The following is a 20,133-nucleotide window of genomic DNA, read 5'->3' on the forward strand; positions in this document are numbered from 1 at the left end:
ATACTAGCTAAAATATCAGCTAGATAGCAGCTGAAATGTCAGCTAAGATATCAGTTAAAACATCAGCTGAGATATCAGCTAAAATATCAGCTAAGATATCAGTTAAAATATCAGCTACGATATCAGTTAAAATATCAGCTAAGATATCAGTTAAAATATCAGCTAAGATATCAGTTAAAATATCAGCTAGATATCAGCTAAGACTCCTGCGTGCGAATGGGGCTCTAAATGGGGAAGATAAATGTCGACACAATTCTGTGTGAAGTCGGTCTAGGACGCACGATCCTCCTGCGGTAGTAGTGACATTGCCCTCCCGTGTTTTCTTGTCCGAAAACCCAAAACAGGTGCGAAGAGGCGCCGGTTTCGAAGCGGCGTCGGCAACGCAAATATCTACACGCTCGTGCCTACAGCACGTGACAACCAAAGTAACCAAGGAAAACTCGCGTGAGGACAACGGAGAGGGGAAGGTTTCTCCTCCTCATCTTCTTCTTCTTGGTGAAGGAGAAAGACACGTGCGGATGGCTTTAGTCGCCCAGAGACTTCGTTAAATGGAGGTGACCAAACGAATGTATTTCGTTGAATCGAGTGCAAAAATACATTGGCGTCTATGGGGACGCGTGCGTGCAACGGAAATTCTTCGTTAAACAGAGGATTTCGCTAAATCGACGTTCGTTATTCAGAGGTTCAACTGTATAAAAGTTGTTGCATATCGTCAGCATCGACAATGATGAAGATAGCACAAAGCGCGCGATCGACAGCAACAACCTAGGCGATCCCGTCGAATAATCTAACTATAGTTGTTGTCACCCGAGCTGTTCAAATAATTACTCTCGGGCTCCTACAAAAGCAACGATATACGCTGACTGTGTGTACACATGCTACCAAAACCGGATCCTCAATTTGCTAGAAGGGCATTTTCTTTAAAACTCAGCCTAAATGAATTCTGTAACGTAAGGGAGCTCCATAGGCTGTTAGCTCGGACATCCTGTACGTAGACAACACAACGTTCCACTTGCGTTGAGAAACTGCCAAGGTGCAGAATGGGGAAACTTCTAGAGGGTGGAAAGTAGCTGTTCCGAGGCTAGGACACGCAAACGAAACGCGTCCTGCCGCTGTCTGGCTTTTTCGACGACTGCCATATTCCAAGTTTTATATGTTGTTGCGACTCTGTTCTTGTGTGTTACCCAAGAGGCTCACCCCAGCATTGTTTCTCTCGAGTGTCCAACATTTATTTAAATATACCCCCATATATTTCTATACACCATACAAACAACAATGTCAAGCTAAGGCAGTGTCTGACTTTTGCACATTAAAGTATGCCATATAATCCTATACATACACAGCGTTTCAGAAAGATGGACATATTTCATCATAGCAGGTAGCAACTTCATAGACATGAATGAGAAAAGCTCAAAATGTAGTACGTTAGCATGTAACACAACATCAATGTCTCATGTAATGATCATTTATATATGGCATTGGCAGTCTGAGGTCCACGTAACGCATCCATTGACATTCGTATTATAAAGCTGGCCTCTAAAGGCCCCTAGGAAAAAACAGCACATCCGTGAACACATACCACACGTGCAACATGCACGTTACAGAGACGTGCAAAACTGATAGCACAAATAAATCACTGTCGTTTGGCACTGTCCAAGAATCCGAGGACTGACAGTTGACTTTTTTTTTTCTTTCCACACTGCTAGCTTCAATCATATGCCACTCGAAAATATTAATGAAATTTATGCGAAATATATGAGCAAAAGTGCGTTTAAATATGTACAAGACAAGAACCAGTCAAAACGTGGCTCACGTTTGTTGGTCTTTGTTAAATCTGCACCGTGTCTGCCAGTATTCACCTAACCAGCATTTTCCAAACAGGAGACATTTCACAGTACTGTGCTTTCTGTACGAAGCACACAATGACAATAGAGCTCTGAAACGCACTCAAAAAGTGGGCAGGGCAGTTTCCTCGGAAACAGAAGTCGTAGGGTTACCAGGTCCCCCCCCCCCTTCGGCATGTACCAACTGGCCAAACTACAGCTTCTTTACTGGCATTACGGGGAAATTCCGAGTGGACATTGAACACAACCGACCTGAGCATGGCGTTTTGGCCCCATGTAAGCTAAATTCCATTTTCCGCTTTTACAGACATTCTGCACAACCGAAACGTTATTTGCGAAAGAATAAACTTTCGCAAATCGGACGTGAATCCGAGTAATTGCGGACTGCTTTCCACTCTGTGCATCGTCGATGCAATATCGTGGCCGCGGGAAATTTATCCTAAAGGAACGGGGGCGGCGTCTGCTGCTCCTGCATCGCGGAGGGTCTCGCAGCCTTCAACGGTTGCCGCTTACTTTCACACAAAGCTGATGTTACAGTCATGGGAGGTGTTGTCGATAAGCCGAGCTAGGTGGGAACCACCGTGAGGAGCACAGGGCGGGGGACGAAGCGGTGGACGGGGTGGGGGACCACGAGGGCCTTGGGCTTTCGGAGGCAGCGGGGGAGCTGGCGATCCGTGTCGAGGCACCCACGGTGTACCTGCAAAGGTTAATAAAATTAGGTGAACACTTTATCCGCGACAGCATGCGGGGGAAAAGAGCATGAGGCGCACCATCTGTGCCGGCGTCGCTGCTCTTGTTGAGAGACCCGAGGCTCTTGCGGCAGGCCAGCCCAACCCGAGTGTTACGCGCTTCGGCTGCCTGGTGCACTTCAACCTGCAGACACAGATGCAGATGAAAAAATGGCTAAGGTCTCGGGGTTTTTACATTATGCAACAGATGCAGAGACATGACCGAGATACTACCGTGGAAATTTCCACCATATTTGCATGCACAACGTAAAACACGCTTTTTTTTTCCTTCAAAAGGTTAAAAACAGCTGAAGCTAAGCAAAACTCTTCAACGAGATCATTCCAGGGCGCATTCATTCCCCGCACCTTATCAGAATGGAATAGTTTACCTGGTTCTGTCACTTCGATTACTAATATTATAGAATTCAAAAATAGCTTGTGCAATCCCCTTCACGTATATAATGCAATTACACACTGTCGCGTCTACCTCACTAATGTGTTCTTGTCGAAGTTGCTCGTTTACTGTCGTTTTGTTGTGTCCGCAAGTTTATCGATTGTTACAAGAGAGAAGAGAGGATTGTTATAAGAGACAGAGAGGAGAGGCGTGTTAGCTTAGCTCAATTGGTAGAGCCCTGGACCGGTAGTCCAGAAGATGTGGGTTCGATCCCTACAGCTGGCTAACCTTTTCAGTGACTTTCATCTTTTATCGATTGTTACCGTGCTTTCAGCTTGCATTGTGTCCTGCTCACTCCCCTCTTTAATGCCCTCTGGGCCTCTAGGGTATATGTATAAATAAATAAATAAATAAAAGGTAAGGTGGCTAGCCGCGTCACAACGAACGCTGCGTACGGCCACGCCTCTACGACTGTTTCGTCTACGACTTTTGGGCACACTTAATTGTACGCGGTTTTGTTTCGGAGAGTTTCAACATTAGCTTCTGCAGCCGTTTCGTAATGCAGCAAGAACGGCTTCATTATGAAGACTGTCTTAAGCGGAAAAGTGCTGGCAGGAAAAGAGGGAAGCTCAGCAGCGTCGTATGCTTTGGACATCCTGGCGCGTCACTGGAGGGAGAGAGAATTTTCGCCCTCAAATCTTCGAGGAAGGGTTTTGAGGTAAGAGTATGCAAAGAAGCTGCAAATGAGTCAATGCCAGTCTCCTCAAGTACGCATCCGGGCATTCCCTAAAATATGTTTTACGAGGTACCTATGTGGTGTTCAGCTTCTACTTTTTTTATCTACGTATAGTAGATTCAGCAGCTAGTGAGATTTTGCATTTTTGGGAGTTAAATATAATCGCCTACCGATTTTTTGTACTTCCAGAAGCCACAGAATCGGTGCCAATTTTTAGGCAATGGCAAACATCCTCTTTGCTGCGTGAGCATGGGACACGGTAAGCTCTCTCATGTTCACATGTGCATGTTCACACATGTACACATTCATGTACATGTTCACACGCGTGTTGCAAGGGTCACCATGGTCGAACCTCAACACACTCAACATCTTCGGCACTGCTGGCAAGTCAGGAGCTCGACAAACAATTTCATCATCAGCTGCCTCGGTACAAATTCAAAAATGGGGTGCGTCTGAAGCAGAGCCGTTGAGAGCACACACATAGCTATGCTATGGAACCCCTATTGTGGTGTCTGTTTTTTACTTGCGTTTGTATTTTGAATTTGAATTTGAATAAACAAACAAACAAACTCCTTCGTACATGCTGTGTTCCTGCACATACACTGCACCGGCTGATCCCTCCGTAAAGCAATCCTAAATATCGGGCTCTGCAGTGCTACTGGGTTTTGGGAGACTGGACGTTGTAAAATTCAAGCAAGCCCGGAAGCAAACTGTATATATATATAAAAAAAAAATGGAGCTGTTCTTTTAAGAAATGTTGTCCCAAATATCGGAAAGGGAAATAGTACATACATTGAGTTGTCAGAGTATTTGGAGTATGAAATATTGGTAGCGACTGTATACCTGCGCATTACAGTTTGGAGTGTGTTCGTGTGATAATCACGAAGGAAACGACTATATTTTAGGTAGAGCCCCTAGCTTTCTGTGAATCTGCGATTCGGGGAAATTCTGTGGAATTGGCCGTGTCTCACGGAATCTGCTGTTCCCATCAGAATCTCCTGTTTTTCGTAGTATGTTCAGTGTCTTACAGAATTACATAGGGATTTCAATCGATCTGCAGCCTTTTCGAGGGTTAAACCCAGTGATGGCCAGTAGTTAACTACATGTAGTTAAACTACTAGTTAAACTACCTGATTGTAGTTAAAAAGTAGTTATCAACTACTTGCAGAAATATAGTGGCAACTACTAGTTAAACTACTATTTTAAGTAGTTCACTACAGTAGTTAGGTTACTGAAGGCACCAACTACTTCCGATTTTGCCGCAAGCTTTACGGCACGACTGTGCTTCCGACTTTTACCTTGAACTACTTGTATGATGAGAACGGAGGTGCAGAGCAATTGTGTCGTGCATGTGTACAAAATCTTCCCGTTTAATGCTTGTCTAGTGAAGCCTATGAAATAATTCTGCAACTTAGTTTATTGCGTAGGCACAGAAAGAATCCCGCCGCAAGCTTTGTATTTAACGATCGTAGCAATGGCTTGAGCCAAAGTTTATCATTGGTTGCGATTCATATTTAGGTGTCCAAGAACACTACGAGGGATTGGTGTTGACGGACAACGTTATGTAGTTATAGATGTAGTTAAACTACATTGCAGTAGTTAAAGAAGTAGTTTTAACTGCTCCCCTGAAAAGTAGTTGAACTACTAGTTAACCTACTCAGTGGCAAAGTAGTTAGTAGTTATAGTTAAACTACTGTAGAAGTAGTTAGTGGCCATCACTGGTTAAACCTGATCAGTTGCAACTGCAATGGCTGACACCACTGACACCTTCACGGCTGAATGCGCCGAAATTTAACGACAGCGCAACGCCTGGAGAGAGATTGTGAGAAGCGAGCCTAGTCTTGCGCACCAAAATCTTACGACCGGCTGGGAAAGTGCGAGATGAGTCGTTATGCTGCGCTTCTTTTTTTCTTTCTTCTTCTCTCGGTCGCGGAATTCAGCGGATTTGGGGAGCCCACTTCACGTAAAAGTAAATTTTCCACCGCAGAAAGCTAGGGGTCTTAATTTTAGGGTTCAACTCACCACGGGAGGGAAGATGATGTCCAAGTCCGCCACCCCTAGGTCGTCAAAGTGCACCTTGCCCTCGTGGATAGCATCCAAGAAGCGTCGCACAAGCGTCTCTCTGTGGAGGCGCGATGGCTGCATTCGGTGACCACGGTTTTCTGTAACACATCCAACGACTGTCTTTCAAGTGCTGTCTCAGACTGGGTCCGAGTAAATGGATTACCCGAAACGCTCTCTTTGAACTGGACTAGAAGCAGCTGAGAATCCAGTTCGGACACTGGAGTGCTCGAAGGCAGTGCTTTGCAGTTTTGGCTCTGGAGGAGAAAAACGCGCAGTTGAGGGCAGTGCTCATCCGCGATGTCCCATACGCCACTAACCATTCGCAATGTCACGTGCTCCAGCTGAACACTATATTTGGCTAGAATGGGGCACAGGATGTCGGCGCAGGTGTGGCCCGGGGCCACCTTCACTCCGAGAGTTTTACTGTTTGGCAACATGGTGCAGAAGACGACTCGGGGCTCCACGCGAATCTCTTTGGAACCCACCATTGTGACGTCCAAGTTGGGGTTGATTGGCTACATGAGAGACAGGTGTCATTAATGGTGATACAGTCAAAGTCCGTTCATTACGATCTTCGATGTAACAACTCCGGTATTACGATCAAATTGCTGGTTCCCGTCACAACCTACTAGATTATAACGACCATGTCGTGGGCACCCCTTCCCAGCGCAGCCTTTTTGGAAGGTCGCGGTGGCGCTACTCATCGGCCCAATTATTGCTTCCTCAACTTCTACGATACTTTGTACTTCAGCTTACCTTAGTATTTCTGTACGAGCGGTGGATATTACGCGGAAGATGTTTCATTCTGAGGTTGATTACCATCATCGTTCTAGCGTTCTCGTAGGAGCTATTGCTGTCGTCTGCTACGGTAGTCGTACGTATGCTTCTGCGCGTTCAGAATTCAAATTTCCGTCGTCCAATCGTGATGCAGATCTCGCATGCCGATGGGTAGCGCCCCCTGGCGGATCGTGCGGACGGGCTCCTCATAGGGGTTGCCGATTATGACATGGTCATTATAATCTAGTAGGTCGTGGTTCCCATCAGCTCAACCATTGAAGCACGTGGAAACAAGACGTAGATATAGCGATCGCCGCAAAAGCGTTTGCTCGTGTATAGTGATCAGAATTCTCCCGGCGGCCGGTATAACGCGTGAAAATCGAAAAGCAAGATTGTACCTTTTCACTGAAAACAAATTACGCCGTCATTTTCGAGAGCCTTTGCCTCCGTGCGCGTTAAAGTGAGAACGCAGCGCATTTATCCGCGCGCATTGCAAGACGAACGACTTCGAAATGGCGGAAGAGGCTCACGAGAAGTAGAGGAGGTTGTTCCCTCTCCACATCGTTCTCCTGCCCTCAAGTTTTTCTGTTTTTGTTTTCTCGTTTGCTACGATGGCGTTTGCGGTTCTGAGACACGTCTTGATGAGAAAAAGACTCATGGCTCGACCCGAAGTTCTGTGTGCTCGACGGATTTTGTACTGGCGCAAAACCGGCGTTCTACTTGTGCCGATCTACTTCACTGACTCAATCCCGAGCGGCAATTTCGTGAAAGCTCATTTTTAACAATACCCTGATATAACGATTTCGCGTTCCCGTCAATATCGTTATAAATGGGCTCAACGCTTGAATACGTATGCTACAGCTGCGAAGTTCACAGACAAGCAGGCAACCTCACAGAGCTCACTCTGAGCTCATAGCTATGTTCCTTCAATTCTGGATAACAGCAGGACGTGGCATGTCCTCATGCTGTGTCATTGTTTTTTTTAGTACACTCAATGCCTTGCCCTTCACTATATTTGTAACTATCTTCTTTACAACTGGCCACCCATTACTACAACAGGAAAAACACAGCGCGAAAACAACAACCACGGGAGGAACATAAGACACACACGGGCGCTTACTTCAACTAAACTGTACTGCACTGAAGGGTGCGCAGCTACAGGAAAGAAACAGGAAAGAGCTAAAAGGGAAAAAAAAAACCAGGTAGATAAGAACAAGCAAAACAACTTAAAAATTTCCTGCTTTTCCTTTTTTGCTCTTTCCTGTTTCTTTCCTGTAGCTGCCCACCCTTCAGTGCAGTACAGTTTAGTTGGAGTTAGCGCTCGTGTGTGTCTTATGTTCCTCCCGCGGTTGTTGTTTTCGCGCTGTGTTTTTCCTGTTCTAGCAATTAATTACCAACTAGCCCAACAAAGCATTTTGTTGGCCACCCATGCACATTCCTTCTTGAAACAAACTGCTATACACAAAAAACAAACAAAAAAAAAAAAAAAAAAAAAAACTAAAACACACACACACACACACACACGAAAAACTCAACGTAGGTGGCCCGATGCACACGCACCTTGTTGGAACCGGCGATAAAGACATCTACAGCCGAGTATGTAAGGGAACGTTTCTGAAGGAGCTGAGTCAGCGTGGCACCCAGCGTTTCCCCCGGGCGGGCCCTCACCACTGTCGTCGATCCGTCGGGTAGCACCACCCTGCTGAGCACCGGGTCCTCGAGGGACTGCGGAGAGAACCGCCGTTTAGAGACTGCTCTTACGGAAGCCCTATTGGTTGTAAGCCCTAACCGAAGAAGCCTGAGAGCACAACATCCCCAAGCTGGCTTCGCTGCTGGCGAGGGACGACTGGCTACCCGCCAGCTCAACCGGCCTCTTCTTCTTCCGTGCTGAGCGACGTGCCCAGGCAGCACTCCGCTCACCCAGCTTGGTGCTGACGAGCTTCAAATCTAAAGAAGGAGCAAGGTATGGTGGAGATATACTAGCTGACGCTAAAGCAATAGAAAGATTATTGTAACGAATGACTCGCTCCATCTAAGCACATTTTAACGCCAATAACCCCCGACGTACTTGCACCAAATAACCGCAACTCGGAAAGTCGCTACGATTTCTCTTTCGGTTACTTCTACTTGCATTTTGCGACGTTTAAAGTTCTACGACTTTTATGAGTTCACGCCATATTTAGGCTCTTGTACACTTGAACATACCGAATACAGTGCAATCCTTTGAATTCAAACTTCCGGGTAATTGGAACTGGTGCTCTGGTCCCGTCAAAGTCCTGTGTATTTCAATGGTGGAAAGACCTTGCAATCTGAACACATGAACGCGCACAACGGTCTATTTGAACCAGATTGCGGGGCTGTGCTTGACTCCCGTCTACGCACTGGCCAGAAAGCGCCCGTAATACTTATAAACTTAATACTTAACTTAAACTTAACACTTATAAGACCATTACTTATAAAGGTGATACTTGTACTATAGGAAAGAGGAACAGGGAACAAATCACCGTAATAGTGTAGGCAAATATGCAGAACCATGCTGCTTACTTGTGGTCGAGGAAGCAGAAAACCTCGTTGTTTTAAGGGGCCAACAAAACAAAAGGGGGCCACATATTTTATCAAATCGCATCGGCAATATTCCCTTTCGGGTTTGCAATAGGGTTGTCCGAGTTACTGCTGAAGAAACGAATGCATGCGCATATAACAGATAACTCTACCCCGAGATGTTTGACGCTTCCCTGTAAATAAATATTTTGGGACGAACGAGCTTCTTATATTCGCAGCATCGCGAGACTGCCCGCGTGCGGCAAGGTCTAGCGAGCCACAACGCGTCTCCGACGTGCTGCCAACGCAGTAAGCCCTTATTCAGAACAGCTCCCTTTAGCTGGAGCTTCGTTTTATTCTAACAAATTTTCGGTCCCTTTCAAGTTCGAATTAATGTGACTGCACCGTAACAGCGGTGCTCTGCTTACTCTTGTGCCATGGCAGGAATGACTTTCGGCGTTTGTCTTCCTTGGGCTGCTTCCAGGTGGTCTCTGGAAGCTCGGGGAAGATCGGTTGCCCTTGAACCTCGCGGAGGAGGCACTCCTTGAACAGGTCAGACTTGAGGAATCGCTGGTAGCAGTCGAATTTCATCAGGTGAAAGATGTGACGCTGGGCTATGGTGAAGAGATCGGGATCTGCATCCTCCAAGCCCTTCTGAGTCCCCTGCTGTGAACGGGCATCTACGTTGACCGGTTCCAAAGCCCCCGGCGCTAGGTGCCTCTGGTAGATTTCACGAGCCACCGTCCTCCGCTGTTGTAGGGATGTGAGAAATGTGCCTTTTTTTACTTCAAACTTTACCTTACATTTCTTTACTCTTGACATATTAGAGAAAAAATGATGAGCCTCACGAATTTCCCATAGCAAATTTGGGCAATCTAAGCAGTGATGGCCACTAACTACTTCTACAGTAGTTTAACTATAACTACTAACTACTTTGCAATTGAGTAGTTTAACTACTAGTTTAACTACTTTTGAGAGGAGTAGTTAAAACTACTTTTTTAACTACTGCAATGTAGTTTAACTACATCTATAACTACTTAACGTTGTCCATCGACACTAATCCCATTCTATAGTGTTCTTGGACACCTAAATATGAACCACAAGCAGTGATAAAAGTGAAGATTTAGTATACACATGCACAGCACAATTGCTCTGCACCTCCGTTCTCATCAAACAAGTAGCTCAAGGTAAAAGTCGGAAGCACAATCGTGCCGTAAAACTTGCGGCAAAATCGGAAGTAGTTGGCGCCTTCAGTAACCTAACTACTGTAGTTAACTCCTTAAAATAGTAGTTTAACTAGTAGTTGCCACTACATTTCTGCAAGTAGTTGATAACTACTTTTTAACTACAATCAGGTAGTTTAACTACAAGTAGTTAAATACTGGCCATCACTGAACCTAAGTCACAGCAGACACACTTTCAAGGTGTTATTTTTGGGTAAAGTTAAGTTTAGGCATTTAATCTCCAGTGTAGAATGCTTACAGTCCATTAGAATCAATTAATCACAGTCACTCATACATGTACTAGAAAGATACCAGACATAATGACTCTTTTTTTTTCCATAAGAACACTCACGCCACATGCCATAAATGGCAAACATTGTACAGCATGTATGCAGCTATAGCAAATCATGCCTGAATTAGTGGGTATGGACAACTTCCCATTGACTCCTTTGAGCTTAACCGTGAATGGAGCTCACGCATACAGCAGCTCAGTGTTATTACGAAAACATGCCTCATGTCTGCTGACGCGGGTGCTGTGCAGTGCCATTCTGCTTTTCTTATCACGGGTTAAAGAAACCTAAAAAATCTTGTACTATCTTGACACACCTTTCTGATAATATAAAAGGGACCATAAGGTATTCCACGAACGCTCATAGACGACCAATGAATGGAGGACAGTTACCTCAGTGACATCTTGAATCTTCTTGTATTGCTCACAAGCCACCCAGAAGAAGATATTTTCCTGACTGAACTCTTTTTTCAAGAACTCCTGAAACGAAGAAAATCACACACAATTTTACGCGCAATTCACGTTTTCAGTTTTTAATGACAACGCACCGGGAACGGTTTCGAGATACTCACGGCAAATACTAGAAGGCCAAGGGGATCGTAGAGCAGTCGGTCAAAGCCCGTCACCCAAGACCCAACACGACCCCGGGGTGCATCGCATGCGCTGCTCGAGTCGCTGACCTGTTCCAGGCTTTGCACGCTGCTCGACGGGGATAACTTCTCGCTCCCGATTTCACCATCTGATACAGCTCCAGCCTGGGGGTGAATTACGTTTCAACATTAGAGGTCCATCTCCATGTATCGTACATCAATACACGTGGTTCCCAACCAATTTTGATACAAAAAATTCGAGGGCCTTTCAAGCAGGGTTGCAGAGTTGCCGGGGGTTGGAATGATTCCGGAATTATTTCAGATTTATCACTGCCCCGAATGGAATTGGAATGGAATGGCGGAAACTGTTTTAGGAATGGAATGGGAATGGAATTAGGCATTTTTTTTTGCAGGCAGAATGGAATTGGAATGGAATGGTCTGGGTGCCCTGGTGGTAGTTTTGGTTTCAACACGAAATAAACCTTGTCTTTGTGCTTTTTCCGTGCTGAGTAATGTCAATCTCCTCTAGCAGTGCTGGGCTACCCAGCACGGTTACCGGTCCCTTTTCTTTTATTGATGGAATTAAAGGAATGGAATGGGGTTGCCAAGCAATTCCAGGAGTGGGAATCGGCCATACCTTTTCAACCTGAGAAATTAAATACAGAAACTGACACTGAAGATTTTTGTTTAAGTTTAATTTGTACAAGCTTTCGCATGGAGGTCCACCTCAGGTAGGAGGTCTTCCTCAGGTACAAAGTGAAGTGGTGACACGCATAAGTATATGTCTATACTATATATACTTCTGCGTGTCATCACTTCACTTCGTACCTGTGGAAGCGTGGACCTCCACGTGAAAGCTTGTACAAATTAAACTTAAACAAAAATCTTCAGTGTTGGTTTCTGTATTTTGTTTATGTGATCTACAGGACTTGACTCCCCTCTTCGTATACAAACCTGAGGAATTGAAAGGAATGGAATTATCACAAATCTCCATTCCTCGGAATGGAATTTGAATGGAATGGGTGAACCCATTCCGCAACCCTGCTTTCAAGGACCTCTTAAAGCTCAGCTGTCATGTTTGCCCGAGACGTCAAACGCAGCCGCATGTCTGGGACTCGAATATTTCGCAAATATATTTATAAGCTACAGCTTAAAGGTAACCGCTCGGCTCAGTACATGGAGACTGCACAACTGTGATTCATTCACAAATGTGACCAATGCGGATGTGCGGACCCAGATGCGGATGTCAAAAAGCTCGTCCGCACGGGGCTTTAATCAGGGATTTGGATCGGGGAAAGATCTTGGGTAAGCCTCTGCGAGCTGCAAGCCAACAAACGGTCAGTTCTAGTAGAACATCTAGGCGAGAGGGAAACATTTATCATCTGGTAGTATGCATGTCAGTCACGACGACTGCTACTTCCATCGCCACCGGAAGAAACCACGACTGCTGTCATTGCTTCACTATTCAGGCTTTATGCAAGCAGGACTGGCTCCAAGAATGTAGGACAAATGCAAAAATAAAGGAATACGTATCCTTAGTACTTTTTTGTTGCTTTGTGACGACTTAAGTGACGGAGCATATCCGGTCGACACTATGCCTCTTTATTAGAGGGTACAATTTTTCGAGACTTTTTTTGCAGTCGCAAAAATTATTACTTCCCGAATAAAAAACATGTTTACAGTACTCCTCATTGACTGCTCAGTTAATGGGTTTCCAGCAATGTCAAGCGCCATTTTAAAAGACATATTTCTACGTGACAGGTGAAACAGACTGGCCATGGTCATGTCGCACGTAGTTATGATACCAGATATATCTCGATGCTACAGGTTTTCCCGGCGGTTTTAATCCAAGTGCCAACTAAATTAATCCATGCCCCATAAAGTTTGCATGGCACGTGGATTAATTGAGCTGGCACTTGGATTAAAATCGCCGGGAAAACCTGTAGAACAGGTTAACTCACATCGTGCGTCGACCGATAATGGCTTCTCCGAGGCCGCCGGCGCAGCGACGACGTTCTCGTCCAGTTCCGGCTGCTGCTGCAACTGCTCACATTCTGGGACAAAAAAATAAAAAAATAATCAGTTACGACAGCTGCAACGCGCACCAACCCGATCGGAACTCACCCGTCGAGGCGTGGCGGATGAACTGCCGTCTTCCCCCTTTGTGGACGCGTCACGAGCGCTCTCGGTGTCCAGGCCACCCCGCTCGTCCGTCATGGTGGAGTCGCCGAGAAGCGTCGAATCGCCCCACTTGTCCCGCGAGAGCTCAAAAGTGGAGGCCGGATGCGTCTCGTCCCCCAGCTCGGAGTCTGAGTGCGCGCGTGCCCCTGGGCTGCAGGGTAGAGCTCCCTGCCGGTCAAGACTGAAGCTCTGGAAGCGAGGGTAGCTGTCGACGTCGACCACCAGTACGCAGTCGCTCGCGTGGGCCTGTCAGTTAATGGGACAGAATTAAAAGTTACCAAAGTCCCACGGTACGACAGGCCCATGTAGTGTCGTCACCCAAAAGACTCGCTCTAAATTCTAACCGAAATGAGATACCTTCATCGCGGAATCCGATTCCGCTGTCGCTGTTGCTGCTGTGGCTGCCAGCTTGGCTCGGCTGAGGGGACACGTGTGCTCCCCTGTGATAAAGCGCCGCCAGCGCCCGTAAGATGGGCTCCGCAGAGTCGTGCACATTCAAACTGGGTGCTCCGCGCCGAGGCGTTGTCCGAGGATCCACCATGAGCACGTGGCAAGAGAGGGCGCCGTCCGCTCCGCGAGTCACCAGTCCGAAGAAACGACTGTCGTCTGCATACGCCCCGCTGAAAGTGATGCGCTCCGATGGAAACCGCGCCAACAGCGTCCCTCGCAGATCTCTCAGTACGACGCCGTCCCGCAACACCGAGAAGACCACCAGCGTGTGAACTTTCTGCTCGATGCGCAGCCGACGCACGCAGCTGCGAATCGCCTGCAGACGAGAGCCGCAGACCTCCCGCGGCAGCTCGATCGTGCCCAAGTAGCCGACTACAGTGCGGAGCACCGGACGCGGCGGAGCCTGACGGGCCGCCTTTTGCTGCAAGATTAAGTCCAGGAGCGCCTTGTTCCCAGAGTCACGAGGCGGCCTTGCCGGGTGCGGTCGTCCCCGCAACGGCCTCGCGGCCTCTTCCTCCTCGCTCGAATCGGAGCAGTAGTTCTCTGCAATCTGCAGCTTCAGCGCCCCCATGGAGTTGCCTATGAGGCGTACGACGTCGTCGTGTGGAGCACGAGAGATGTTGTGGCCGTTGACAGCCACCAGGAAGTCTCCGGGACGTAAGCCCGCACGCTCCGCGGGACTGTGGGCCACGATACAGCTCAAGATGCAGGGTGCCTGTCCGGAGATGGTGAAGCCGAAGCCACCCTTCCTGCCGCGGGACAGCTCGACGGTGCGAACTCCGTAACTGGGCCGCTTCTTGCGACGGCGGGTCGGGTGCATGGTGTCCGGAAGGGAGTTCAACGCACTCCTGAGGAGGAGTAAACAAGAGATATGGACGTACTGTGCGCTATATTCTGTCGTAACCACGACCTGCTCCATACTAGAGACCTGGACAACTGGCGACCGCCTATGGGAGAGCCGGGTCGTGGGATAGTTACGATAGTGGCCACTGCAAGCGCCACATAGCATCATTGGGGAGATGGAATGACACTGTCACTCTCGCCACCGTCTTTCGTGCTACACAGGCTGTTGCTAAGCGCGCGCTACGCTTATTGCTTCGTCGTCGTCAACACAGCCCACCATGTATTGCCGCGGTTTTGGCAAGTCGCGTGGTAACGAATAGTGCGAGCTAGCGCCAAATCCCATAGCCAAGCGGCGATTGTCAGAACTACTACCCCGGTGCTGGGAGCTTTGCGGATGGCCAGGTCTCTAGTTATAGTAGTAGGTCGGGGTTGTAACATGTGGTTCCTGAACCAAGAACAGTCACCTCCGTCCTAGCAGTCATTTTAGCAGCAGTAGAGTTAGCTTTTTCAAACATAACTACAGGTTTTCCCGGCGATTTTAATCCAAGTGCCGGCTAAATTAATCCACGTGTCATGCAAACTTTATGGGGCATGGATTAATTTAGCTGGCACTTGGATTAAAATCGCCGGGAAAACCTGTAGTTGCAGCCTCCAGATAGCAAGCTAGAGTAACATACTCAGCTGACTCTTAGTGTTCAAGAAACAAACGGGATTTTAGCACTGACATTGTCCAACCTCAGGTATAACCATAGGTCGGCGCAGTCATGATCGCAATGCCTTATCAAAGCCTGATGATCGCGATCATGAGTGCGATCACGAAGCACTGATAAGGCTGCCGCGATCATGATCGCGCCGACCTACGGGTATAACGCATGCTTTGACACTTAAGCAGTAACCTTCTTTTTTTTTTACATTAACTTAAGTAAGCTTCCATCGCTTCAATCCAAACATATTACGTTCCACGTTAAACAGTCATTCCAACAGGAGCGCGGGAGGTTTCTTGCAACAATGTCCTGCAAGCGACAGAACGACGTCTAAACGAGATAGATCTGCGAGTTATTCACAACTCAGTTACCATCCAAGTCAGTCTGGGAAGTGAAGGATGGAACATTAAAAAAATGAGCAAGAATCAATGTGGCAAATAATACAGGGTGCATCTGTGCGTGGTATAACTATATTTGTCATCCCACTCTACATAAAAACATGGCATTTGGTTTCCACGTAAACTCGATCCTTGAGATACGTGTGATTTTCACGATACAGCAACTCGTTGTGACAATGCCTGACACACCATCTCCATCCTGCGTTAATGTACCTATACCACTCTGGCTCATACGCAAATATTTCAGAAAATTTGCGGAACAATTCACACACCCCGACCAGGGAACCTTCGGCGACATGTCACGCACCTCTTCACCTTGTTCACCTCATTTCACTTCTCCTGACCACTTTTAATAGGGATAGTTCAAGGGTCACTCTTACAACGATACAGCAATCCAGACACGCACGCAGGAGCTTCACATTCCATTGTCTTTGGATGTCAGTGGAATACATTTTCAACATCCCATGAACTAAATAGAAGTCACATTTCTACATGAACAGTGTTGAAATATAAAGGAGATTTTTTTTTTGTGAGTGCTACTTAGTGAAGTGACCCATATTACGTAGCTGCTGTGCCTATTTATTCCACTCATTGCATGTACAAATAGCAAAAGACTCGGTGAAAATAATACTAAAAATAGTGAAGAAAAACTGACCAGCTCATCACCGTTTCTTACCTTAATTCAACAACAAACCTCTAGAAAGAGAACAATGTACAGCTAGTTTGTGATACTGAACCATATCACTAAACCTAGCCGTTTTTTTTTTAAATTATTCTTCATCGCAAAAATTACGCAAGGAGCCTGGTACACAAAAAAGGCTCCAAAAACAGTGCACGAGAGCAAGGGTGGTTAATTAACAAGACTATGAAATGATAACACCTCCAAATCTACACGTCTCCCAGCTACAGTATTAAAGCCACGGAACATATTACGAAAGCTCACGGGAACCCCAAGGACTACATGGGCGAAGACAAGACATGTTTCATTGGCAGTGGCTTCCCAAAAAATGTCCTACTTTTTGGCAGAACTGGCACTTGCCAGGAACCAGCAGGACGTCTATTGGCAGCCAATAAAAATATTTGAATGTGAGTTGCAACAAAATATCGACATGAAGCCGGTTCCCGCAAATGTGTCGGGAAGACAACCTTTCCTTTGTGGAAGTCTTCGGGGTACTTGATAGAGTTGTAATGAAGCGTGAAATATGATGCAATGTCTCCAAAATGTCTGCAGGTTGTCTATTGGCCTGTGTGATGCCATTTTGCATTGGATGAAAATAGCCTTTATTTAAAAATACCGTTTCTTCGTTTCACTATAATTTTTCACTTTCACTGCAACGCTTGCTCCGCAGGTAATGCTCAGATATGTACCAATGATTGCCGTAAGCCGCAAACAAGTTATGGGGCTCGTAGAAATGGGTATACCCATTTTTCCTTAATTTTACAATTTCAAACTTTTATATTTCGTAACTTTTTAGCACTTGATGTGACAGCCGTACAAGACAAGATTTTGACTTGCACATAATTTGTGACATTGCACAAATTTTCACATTTCTACCCAACACGGGCAGGAAAACCAATTAATTCTAGTTAGATGCTGTGCGTGCAACCTCTCACGAGGTGGTATTTATCGCATTCCCCTGAGAGTCACTCATTGCACAGTATATATAACAATTAATAGTGCAACAAAATACAAGCGCAGAGTGCAACTTGCATAGTTCTTGCGAAAAACAGCATTACACTGCAATATATCCGTAACTTGGCTAATCGGAGCTGCTACATTGACAGCACACAACAATCTCCGACGCTGACACATTCATAAAAAGAGCTGAGAAAGACAGCTCAAAATACACAAGTTACACAACAATCAATATTACACACCTGCGTTGCTAAGAAGCATCTACGGGGCTCCAAATTGTAACGTCGCCTAGCTTAATCAGCAAGCGCTTATTTTTATGGTGCTCATCTGTTTCATGTTGCTCGCAATCTGTCATCGATGAAGACAGCGAGCGACTAAAGACAACCACGGAGACAACTGCACCATTTACGAAATCTCGACTTGAGCAAGTAGGGGTGAGCTGGAACAACATTCCAAAGCAAGGGTCACAAAAGTTTATTTGGACGGAATTTGTCGATGCGCGTCAAATCAAATGTGATCCGCTAAAAGTCCGAACCGAATGTACTTACGTTGTGCCGTTTTGACTCGTGTGACTCATTCAGCCCATTGATCCTTCAAGTTGATCGTAAATAATTTACAGAAGTTGCTCCCCATCGTAGCTTACACGGTTCACAAAATGGTGACCGTTTTGGGTCACGTGACAAAAAGTACGGAATTTGATTGGTTGAAAGTTAGCTACTCCGGAATCGGTAACGCGCAGGCAGCATCCGATGAAGCGATGTTGCGAGACACCGCCCAAGGAAGAATGACATAAACAGGACACACACGATATTTCAAGCAGATGACAGATGCATTAGAAATGTAGACTACATGAGGAATACGTGTGTCAGCAACTGAAGTTGACAAAATTCGTGAACGAGAGACAAAAGATCTGCATCTAGAAAGAAGGCCTCTTGCTAATAATGCCTAGAAGAGACGCAACACAAAAATCATTTTCCTACGAATTAATTAGAAAGTGGAGATCTGCATTCTTTTTGCGTGGGGGTAGTCTACACGAAGCAACGGTGCGAAAGCGTCGTTTCTCCGTAGTTTCCCTAGCTTTCAATCAGACGTTATCCAGAAAATAGCAGAAAATGTACATAAAAAATGCTTGCGAGAAATATTCACAATACATTATCGAAACATTTTCCCGATCATGTTTGCACCAAAACTAAATAAAATGGATGGACATCGGATGGACTTTCCCTGCAAACGCAGCCTGTCACTGGCGCCACCACTGATATTTTTCAGGCGTCGATAAACACGATAAAGATAAAGGCTAAAGCCTGATAGAACGAATAACGGGGTATCTGCTTTCAGCTCTCGATTTTGGTAAGCTTTTCATGTCAATTTGTGACAACTGAAGCCAAATTTAGTGAGCCGGCGAATCAATAATGTTTCAATAATAATAATGGCGTTACGGGTTTCATTGACCATTCTGCTAAAGCTGCAGGAGACGAGACGACAAGCACACCAGCTCCTGCTTGTGTCCTCGTTCCCTGCAGCTCTAGCAGAATGGATTCTTACGGACTACCCCACATGTCAGCCCAAATTTCGTTGACCGTATTTGCAGAAGTGTTTCGTCTGGGAATGGTATTCCCACTGGGGGGTGTTCCTGATCCGTTTCGATAATGAGGTGAAGCCAATTTTTCAAATGGTGACGCCTACCAAAGGAATGCCCGCAGCGGTAACTGCGCGTCCTAGCCTAGCGAAATTTGCTGTGTCTCATAGGCGCCGACTGCGGGGGGGCGCGGGGGCCCTTGCCCCCCCGGAACAAGAACTAGGGGGGGGGCGCCGCCCCCCCGGGAAGTCAGAGACTGACACCAACTTTTGGGGCTCGGAGCGCCCGGGTCAAAAGAGCGAAGAGGCACCAACCCCAAAAATGCATCTTGCAATTTGTAAAATATGTATCCGCCCACCATACTCATTATCACAGTAGAAGGTGAGGCGAAGAACAGAGAGGATGACACAACACATTGCCTGAATTTCGCCCAAAGTAATCAGATCAATGAAACGAAAGCAGTCGAAAAGGTACCTGCAGCTGCCAGTGAGGTGCAACGGTAGAATCTTCGGAACGCATATCCGTTGGGAGTTGGTTCAACTCCCGCTGGTCCATTTCATTGACCATATTCATAATATTGCGCGCATTTCGGGTAAAACACCGAGGATTCAATGCATTTTGTTCCTTTTGCACTCAGTTTTCAAAGGCGTAATGCCTTCAGTTGTGCACATGTTCACTGTTTACGTTCTCTCTGTTTTTCTTTTTTTCTGTTCTTCCTTCCTCTTATTTCTATACCAGTTCTGCATACATCATAAGATCCCGCCAGAGTTTGTGATTAGTTTTGTGTTCTTCATTTTTCTTTTCTTTCCTTCTTTTTGTTTTCTTTTTTCTTTTCCTTTTTTGTCTTCCCCCTTTCACTTTTTTTTTAATAACACGCCGACATCCATCTGGCTTACCTTTCTTTTTTTTCTTAATAAACATATCCCCCACCCCTGCCAGAGTACTTATTTCGCGGTGCGCCCTTGCCCCCCCTGGGAAAATGAAAACTCTCCGCCTCTGCTGTGTCTACTGGACGGTGCGCTAGCTCCCAATGTTGCGGTGCGTTGCCTTGCGGTGCGGGAAAGCGCCCAATCCTCCCGCACCGTCGGCCGGCTCACGATCATTGGATCTCGATAAACTTGTTTTGTCTGGCGTTGCAATTCCGCAAATCGGCTTC

At 46.3% G+C, this 20,133-nt stretch overlaps 1 protein-coding gene across 1 annotated transcript; it reads right to left on the minus strand.

Annotated features, from left to right (window-relative positions):
* Nucleotides 1-1,542: 1,542 nt before the first annotated feature.
* On the minus strand, nucleotides 1,543-18,181 carry LOC135379209 (regulator of G-protein signaling loco-like). The gene is made up of 14 exons (XM_064612453.1): nucleotides 17,947-18,181; nucleotides 13,657-14,665; nucleotides 13,311-13,613; nucleotides 13,148-13,240; nucleotides 11,169-11,351; nucleotides 10,990-11,076; nucleotides 9,513-9,834; nucleotides 8,333-8,490; nucleotides 8,104-8,268; nucleotides 6,084-6,281; nucleotides 5,930-6,020; nucleotides 5,725-5,864; nucleotides 2,615-2,717; nucleotides 1,543-2,541 (listed from the first exon to the last, which is right to left on the minus strand). Exons 1-14 carry the CDS (start codon nucleotides 17,973-17,975, stop codon nucleotides 2,360-2,362), a joined length of 3,063 nt encoding a protein of 1,020 aa, XP_064468523.1. The 5' UTR covers nucleotides 17,976-18,181; the 3' UTR covers nucleotides 1,543-2,359.
* Nucleotides 18,182-20,133: the final 1,952 nt, after the last annotated feature.

The sequence above is a fragment of the Ornithodoros turicata genome, chromosome 1 (assembly GCF_037126465.1).
Source record: "Ornithodoros turicata isolate Travis chromosome 1, ASM3712646v1, whole genome shotgun sequence".
Lineage (NCBI taxonomy): Eukaryota > Metazoa > Arthropoda > Arachnida > Ixodida > Argasidae > Ornithodoros > Ornithodoros turicata.